The following is a 9,014-nucleotide window of genomic DNA, read 5'->3' as shown; positions in this document are numbered from 1 at the left end:
GTAAATCATGGTATCTTGTTTCCTAACAACATGGGGGATGATGATGCACTGATTACATACTATTCAGACACAGATTGATTTAGGGACAAGTCTGATAGAAGGAGTACAACTGACTACTTCTTCAAAGTATTTGGTGAACCAATCTCATAGTGTTCAAGGAAACAATCATTTGTTGCATTATCTTCTTATCAAGCTGAATACATAGGAGGATCCTATGCAACATGCCAAACAATTTGGCTTGAATCAGTGCTGAAGGAGCTAAAAGTCACCATTAGAGTGGCACTTGTTCTACAATTGATTCATATTTCATTCATACTATAAAATATACAGATAAAATTATGTATTCAATATTTTCTTAATATGTGTTGATTTTAATAAACAACCACAGGTGTTACAAAATAATCATAGCACCTCTAGAGAAAATCCATTTCATTGAAGCAAATATGAGATATACATTGAAATAACCAACCTACTACATACATCTATATTACATTTGTTGAAATCCAAATCTCCACTTGAAGAAAAACAAGAATTACATACAAACAAATAGCAATAGCCAAGATCATTGAGAATTGAAGTTAGGACCAAAAAGCCTTCAGAATTGTTGAAGACAGAGATCTCTAACAAATGTTGCTTTCACCTTCAAGACAGGTTCAAAACAACACACTCAACTCTCTCATCAATGTCTCATTCGATACAATGCTCTCCCATCAACAAAGCCGACAAAATTGCAGGTTATACGCTGCGATGACAACAATCTGACACGAACGTTTCACATTAAGCAGCACCGAGCCAAGTTGTGCGCACCTTCACAAATTGAACAAGGTTGTTCTTAAACATCTTCTGTTATGTTCTTTGAAGAACGAGATTTAGCTCCATCGAAGATTTGGCCAATAAACCACCCTTCCTGCATCAAAATAATCATCGGCACATTATACCAAGAGATTGTAAATACATATCACTTGGCAACACCAAAGACGACGAGATTTTTTTTACCGAATGAGCATTGGAAGAGTTGTTTGGATTTTTTGCAGTTCCATAAAGCACTCATTGCAGCATTCCCTCCTGTCATCAAGATTTCATACGAGTTAGACTTGCCGACATGTAAACTAAATACGACAGAGAGAGGAAAGTTAAGTGAAAACGAGACACACCTTTGCTCTCGATGCAGATCAACCCCGACAGAGGGAGGTGCTGAAATTGTTGCCTTTATTGTTGAACCAAAAACTGCCACAAACTTTAACAACATATCTAACGACACCTTTACATGTCTGCAAAGTAAGAATAGTGTTAATGACTCCCAAACACAAGTCGATATATTTTGAGGACACGTGTTGACGTAAAAACAGTTCCCGCATTAACTCCCGACATGAAAAATTACCTTTCTGTCTTGCTATCGAGCAAGCCTGTGAGCACAGGAAGTAAGGAAGAAAGTAAATCTAATGTAAGAATCTCCATCTTTTCCACTAGGATACTAATAACATCGGCTTGAACCTGCATCAAGATGAAAATATTTTCAATACTATATATTCAATATGAAAGCCATTATAACTTCTAATCAGAAAGTAGAAATCAAATCCAACAAGTGGTACGCATCGACTTGAAAAATTACTCACAGATTGATCTGGTAGCTTTCTCAATGCATTGATAGCACCTTTGATATCATTGCGTTCCCAAAAATGACGCACCACCTACAAATGCATATTACAATTATTAACCGGTAAACCATGTTTAATTACAGAATGTTTTCAATTTCTGTCATTTTTTTCTTTACAAACAAAAAAGTACTATTAATATTAATGACTAACTAAAATTACCTGTAATTTTGTCAAGCGTGAACGGAGATTACTTAATGTTGCATCATGAGTTTCCATCAGCCCTTCAATTATTGCCATTTCATTTGAAGAGTTTGAATCCCTGAGAGAAACTTGAGGTTCAACTTTCTGAAAAAATTTGTACAACAGAATAAACAAGAGTTAGTTTTAAGTACCCCAAAGCAATAATTTGTGAAAGTGAGAGATTCTCTCAAATCGACATTTCATTTAACTAAAACGTACAAGCTACAATGAAAGCTTTTGTAAGAATTTACCAGTATGTCCGGACAAGAGGATTCATCGATGTTTGATGTTGTGTTAGGAAGGGAGGGAATATTGTTTCTATCTTCATTGCGGAGAATTCTTTCTTTCCTCTCAGCAGATACAGTAGCAGGAGATGCGTTAGTTTGAACTTCATTGTTCAGAACTCTTTCTTTCCTCAGAAATACCGTGGAGTGGGGTGCCTTAGTTTGAACTTCATTGCGGGGAATTCTTTTCCTCTCAAATACTGTGGATGGGGGTGTATTAGTTTGAATTTCACTACGGGGAAGTCTCTCTTTCCTCTCAAATACCGTAGAGGTGGATACGTTTGTTTGAACTTCACTACGGGGAATTCTCTCTTTCCTTTCAAATACTGTAGAGTAAGATGCATCAGTTTGAGCTTCACTGCGAGGAACTCTTTCTTTCCTCTCAAGTAACTTAGAGGGGGATGCATTAGTTTGAACTTCACTGCGGGGAATTCTCTCTTTCCTCTCAAATACTGTAGTTTGAACTTCGCTGCGGGGAAGTCTTTCTTTCCTCTCAAATACCGTAGTGGAGGATGCATCAGTTTGAACTTCACTGCGAGGAATTCTTTCTTTCCTCTCAAATACCGCAGAGGGAGAGGCATTAGTTTGAACTTCATCACGTGGAATTTTTTCTTTCCTCTCAAATACCGTAGAGGGGGGTGCATTAGTTTCAACTTCATTGCGGGGAATTTTCTCTTTCCTCTCAAATACCGAGGGGGGTGCATTAGTTTGAACTTCATCGCGGGGAATTTTTTCTTTCCTCTCAAATACCGAGGAGGGGGATTCATTTATTCGGCCTTCATCGCGGGGAATTTTTTCTTTCCTCTCAAATACTGTCGCGGGGTACGCATTAGTTTGAACTTCATCGCGGGGAATTTTCTCTTTCCTCTCAAATACTGCGGAGGGGAGTTCATTAGTTTGATCTTCACCGCGGGGAATTATTTCTTTTTTCTCGCATACCATGGAGGTTGCACTAGTTTGATCTTCGTTGCTGGGAATTACTTCTTTCCTCTCAAACACCGTTGTAGGGTATGAATCAGTTCGATTTTCATTATGAATACTTCTCCCTGCTTCGCTTATTGTAGGGAGAGGTGGATTAATTTGATCCTCGTTGACTTGAACACTTTCTCTTCTTTCGAATCTCTCAACCAGAGAACGAGTCCTTCCTCTTACAACAGCAACTGCAATAATCGAATATTAAAATTTTCACTTATAAGTGGCTCTAAACATTTCTAAGATACATATATTAAAAATCACAAACCTCCATTGACGTATTTAACTGGAGTAATTTCTTCGTTGCACGTAGAAGACTCAACACCTGAAACAAATCCGAAAATCACATGTAAACTCAAAAGACGCAACTTTTAATCATAAAGTATGCATAACATCACTGATTGAATGAACTTATTCTGTGATGACTTGCGTTTTGAATTTGCCAAGTAGTTTAACGCGGAAAACTTACGTTTTGTCAGGTTAAAAAAATTGTACGGAGATACAGTTTTCTCGGACTTGTCTGTGACATTCTTGATAGGATGTTTATCTTCACAAGATTCTTTGACTTCATTCTGAGATCCAATACCACTTGGAAACTTAGGAATTTTCGCACTGTCTAATTTACCCGTGGTATCACAAAAAGTTTCAGAGTTCACATCTTGAAACTTATCGACATCAAATCTGCCCGTGGAAGCTCTCCGGGCATGAGCTGGTTTAAGTAACATCCCGGGCTTTGTCTTTGAAAAAGTGATGGTTTCTTTTACAGGTTTCGTCGAGTCCTTAGCATCAGGAATGTCGTGCGGCACAATGTTTTGCATAATGAGAGTTTTTATAGTCGCTTGTTCATTTGATTTTAAATGAACTTTTGTCGCAGGATTCTGCTTCGCTGTTTCCAAGTCATACATTTCCTTGGACTCCTCAGTGAGATCTACTTTTAGAGAATTAAAAGATGCTGATTTCGGTAAAGCTACGGGCTTCCCACCAGAAGCTTTATACATGAAAGAAAAATAGCATTTTATTAGATTCACCGTAACTAATTAACACGGAACTTCAAATTTGAAAGAGAAACTGAGGAAAGACAAATTAGTGGCTTACAGTCGATATATATATTCTTTATCTCTTTCGACTCATCAGGAGACATGCTGCGAAAACCAGAAGTTGGTCGTATATCAACCTCTACTTTTTCAAGTTTACTTCCCTTAAGAATATGTTGATGCTTTGTGCCCTCATCTTTCTTGAGATCCAAGTCATCTCGATACGGCTCAATAAGCTGACACGGAAACTACCACTCAGAATATGGGCTAATAAAGAAGAAAGAATGGCAGAAAGGTTGTGTTTTAAGTTAAAAACTAAAAGCGAGAACTGATCTAAATGATAGTGGGTCTTACCGATATATCTGCTACCCAAACTCCAACCGAGTTTCGGTAGTGTGAACACCCCAAAAGTTTGCCGTCGTGAATGCAGATATCGTCAAGTGTTGTCCATCCCATATCAACGGTATCATGACAAATAACTGGTTCCCATGAAAACACCTGCAATATACAAGCTTTGCAAAATGACATCTTTATCTTTAGTATAAATATAATCGAAATTTCGCAACAAATTTTTACCCTCAAACCATCTTCATGTCCGCTAAACAGTGTCCTTCCATCAGGATGAAAAGCTATCGAGCGTACTCCCGTGTCCTAAAAAAAGTAATAATACGTACGTCAGATAAGTTTCCTTCATGCATAAGAAGAAAGATTCAGCCGGATACAAAAATACCTCACGTCTCACAGATCCAATGAGTTCGAAGGTTTCTAAATCCCAGAATTTCACTGTTTTATCTGCCGAACCTGTAAAACAGTATGTGAACTTCAATAACTTCATAGTTTTTTTTCCAATAACTTAATAGTTATACATCTATACAAATTATGTTTGTAGAATTTTTGGAGATAGAGAAAGCACATATATTACAAAAGTAACACATTGAGACTGTCAAATTTTTACGCGATTTCAATCACGTTTATCCTCACGCTCTTGATTTTTCTATAAATATAAATCACACATAAATAGCGATTTCAAGGCAAGATATAGTTGAGGATTTGCTAATAAATTAGGGAAATAAAGCACAGAATTAGTTATAGATGGGTTTCACATTCATAAATGCTGCGGTTAGATATTCATGATATATATTCAACCTCTAAACCTCAGAAATTTTAAATTTCATTAATTTGATTTAACATTTATTTTTGTTGTTTGAATTTATATTTCCTATTATTGTCTAACTAGATTTAGAAAATCTTTCAATATCTAAGTTTTAACACTACTTAATGACTTGAATTTCTCTAACTTATTAGAAAGTCACTAAATCACCTGTAGCCAGAAGAAACTCGAGCGGATGGAAATCTAAGGACGTAATGTGTCCGTCATGGAAATTGAAGTCGTGCAAGAGCTTTCCAGCAGTTAGATCCCACACCTGTAAATTGGTGATAACGTCGACATAGGGTTTATAGATATACAAAAATTGTAGAAAATAAAATCCATTGCAATGTGTGCTACAACGAATCTCGAAATGTATGAATCGTTTTACCTTCACAACATTATCGAATCCACCGGAAACTACCCAACGGCCATCCGGAGTGAATTTGATAGTATTAATGCCTTGGCTATGACCCTTGTATGTATGAATACATCCTTTTTTCCGATTATCCCAAATCTTTAGATTAGTGTCCGTGGATCCAGACGCAAAAAACTCACCGAACGGATGAAACTCAACCGATGTACAATTGGATCTATGCCCAGCAACAGTGCGAACCACTATACTTCAAGAACAGTGACAAGAATATTAAATCATGTTAACAAATTTCGAAACTTAAAACTTAAAATGGTGCTTATGGATTCTCCTACAAGGTTATGCATGCAATGTAGATAGATCATCATGAAGTCATGGACTGATTAAAGATTTAGCTTACTCTTCGATTCTTCCAAATCCCAAAGCCTTATCACACCCGATGACGATCCAGCCAGAACTAAAACTTCTCCCGAATCAAATGCAACGGATTCAACCGGACTAGTATGACCAGACAAGCTCTGCGTATGATTACAATAACTCAACAAGTCAGCATTGTTACGCCACACGCTCAAAACGCTCGAAAAACAAAGGCAGCAATAACACTAACCGATACAGAAGTTGGTTTGCCAATAGTCCATAGATTGACCTTGTGATCATCCCCTCCCGTTACGAATAGACGACACCCCTTCTTTCCGATCGTTAAACAATTCACATTGCTTGAATGAGCCACAAACTCCTCTAAAGTCGACTGGCTCAGGAAATCAATCACATTATCAACAAATTCACTCAACAACTTACAAAATCAAGTAAACATAAAAATCAAAGATTCAAGACCTTCAACTAATTGAAAATCACTTACCAACAAAATCTACACTTTCATACACAAAATTCATGATTTTCAACTATAATAAACTTTTCATAGCAACTTCTAAAATCAGAAAACCAAAAAGTCCAAAACAAATCAACTAATTAAGAAACACCTAACCTAGATTTCATCAGAACCACCTAAATTTTTTAACTTTTTGCAAAAAAATAAAAGTTGAACAAGTTCCAGATAAGCAATTTCTACAACTATAACACCTTTATTTAATCAAAAAATAAAGGATACGAATTTTGTAACCACGTTTTGCCATTTTCTGATGGGCACCTCTGAAACAACCTTCTTGAGGTGAAAGGAAACAACTTTCTGAAAAAGAGGACCAATTGATGACTTGGGTCGACTTCAAAAACGACTCTTGCTGCTTCAGCTTCAGCTTCTGCTTATTCTAAACGCGCGATTCAGAAGCAGATTATTAGGTAGATGAAGAATGAAAAATGGAAACTTTTGCAGAAGTTAAGAATTGGGTTGTTTGTGTAAAAGAGGGAAATGGTCTGAAAATAATATAAAAAGGAGAATAAATCAGATTCAACTCTTGGAACAAACAACTATGATGAATGAACTCAGAAAAAGAATAGATTTATTTCTCTTTCCTTTTTATTTTTCCAATGATAATTATTTTATTCTTTTATTTTCTTTGTTATAATTAATAATAAATAAATATACTACCTTTTTTTCTCTGTGTGTGTGTTTTTTTTTTTTTTGATTAATTATATTTAGAGTTACTAAATTTGTAAAAAAGAATTTGAAACCTGAAGTGTGAATAAGGTGGTACCAAACATAGTTGTAATAAATGTCTCTTTTAAACTTTGGAAGTGATGTCACAAACTAACGTTAAGAAAAGAATAACTCAGAAAATAAATTTAAGATAATTTTTAAATCATATTTAAGATTGTTTTTTTAAAGTGTTGATTTAATTTAGGTAAACTAGTACTTTTTTTACAAGAGGATCAAGTGACATAGATCATGATTTTTAGTGAATTGTGATTATTTTGTTAGTAAAAGTTGTGTTTATTAGATTTTCTTTTTAGAAATCCTAATTGATTAAGGTATCTATCTGATACTCAAGTGATTTTACAAAAATTTCATAAATTTCAATTGGTTGGGATAATTAGAATGTTAACACGATAGTTTTTTTTATTTATTTTGGGGACATTCCTTTTGGACAATATATCTTTAAACACATCACATACTTGATGAAAATCAGTTTTTGACATTTCAGTTGGTGTAACCGCTTACCGTATATGGGATAACCGGTTATCCTATTAGACAGAGGCGGCATAAGTGATTTCGGTTGGGGTGTAACCGGTTACCACTGTAACATTCAGTTTGCTCTGTTTTGCTTTTAATTGTGTTTTAGCTTCTCCAATCATTTATAACTTGTATATATAAGGGGTTTAATGCTCTCTATTGTTGTTAATGTCAATTTCTATTCTCGCCCTCAATTACTCTCTAACTTTTATTCTCTCTCAATTCTCAAAACTTCATCTTCTCCAAAATTAACCTAATTCTCCATTAATTTACCTTAATCGATGTTGTATGCTCCAACATTTGGTATCAGAGTCTGGTTGTGATCCAACTCCGCTGCAACAATGAGTATCGTTTCCAACTATCGAATTCCCACCAACCTACTGATTCTTGATTCGAAGAATTATGACAAGTGGTCCAAACAAATGAAAGTTTTGTTTGGGTATCAAGAAGTTCTCGAGATCATCAACAATTGAGTTACACCACTTGGGGTTGAGGCTACAGTTGCACATCAAGCTACATTCAAGGAACTGAAGAAGAAAGGCTACAAGACACTCTTCTTGATTCATTCTTATGTTGATAGCGATAACTTCGAAAAGGTCAGTGATTGTGAGTCGGCAAAGCAAGCTTGGGAGATTTTGGAGAAAGCTTATGTTAGGGCTGCTAAGGCTAAGGTGGTGAGGTTACAAACTCACAAAAGGCCATTCGAGTTAACGCAAATGGAAGAGAAGGAAACGATCAACGATTATGTGACGTGTATCACACGTTTGGTGAATCAAATTAAGACATGTGGAGAAACCATTCTAAAGAAGAATGTTGTGTCGAAGATATTGCATTCTTTAACTTCAAGATTCAACAATATTGTAGTGGTTATCGAATAATCGAAGGATCTTGTGACGTTGAGCAAGGATGAACTTCAAAGTTCACGCGAGGCGCATGAACAAATAATGGACGAGAGAGGAAACGATAAGGCAAAAGCGGAGATAGCTTTGCAAGCTCCTTTCAACGAGAAGAGTAAAGGATCGAAAGGAAAATGAGCTTCGAAGAGAAGCAAAATTTTCAGAATTTGGGTGGAGGTGATTCACAAAATTTGAAGGTTTCGATGGGACAAAAAGATGAAAGCAACAACTCAAATAGATATGATGATCGAGGCAACATGAGAGGCGGAAAACCAATGGATAAAGGTAAAGTTGAGTGCTAAAAATAATATAAAAAAAAAAAGAATAAATTAGATTCAACTC

At 35.9% G+C, this 9,014-nt stretch overlaps 1 protein-coding gene across 1 annotated transcript; it reads right to left on the bottom strand.

Annotated features, from left to right (window-relative positions):
• Nucleotides 1-419: 419 nt before the first annotated feature.
• On the bottom strand, nt 420-7,100 carry LOC131628561 (katanin p80 WD40 repeat-containing subunit B1 homolog KTN80.1-like). The gene is made up of 18 exons (XM_058899390.1): nt 6,757-7,100; nt 6,256-6,386; nt 6,049-6,166; nt 5,667-5,893; nt 5,450-5,552; nt 4,859-4,929; nt 4,705-4,779; nt 4,483-4,626; nt 4,190-4,364; nt 3,564-4,082; nt 3,363-3,419; nt 2,090-3,282; nt 1,818-1,943; nt 1,617-1,691; nt 1,382-1,494; nt 1,155-1,271; nt 997-1,065; nt 420-907 (listed from the first exon to the last, which is right to left on the bottom strand). The coding sequence occupies exons 1-18, from the start codon at nt 6,779-6,781 to the stop codon at nt 847-849; spliced, it is 3,399 nt and encodes a 1,132-aa protein (XP_058755373.1). The 5' UTR covers nt 6,782-7,100; the 3' UTR covers nt 420-846.
• Between the last annotated feature and the right edge of the window lie 1,914 nt (nt 7,101-9,014).

This window comes from Vicia villosa, unplaced genomic scaffold, assembly GCF_029867415.1.
Source record: "Vicia villosa cultivar HV-30 ecotype Madison, WI unplaced genomic scaffold, Vvil1.0 ctg.000464F_1_1_1, whole genome shotgun sequence".
In the NCBI taxonomy this organism is placed as follows: domain Eukaryota; kingdom Viridiplantae; phylum Streptophyta; class Magnoliopsida; order Fabales; family Fabaceae; genus Vicia; species Vicia villosa.
Note: the sequence above shows the minus strand (reverse complement) of the source record. Positions and strands in the feature narration are given on the sequence as shown.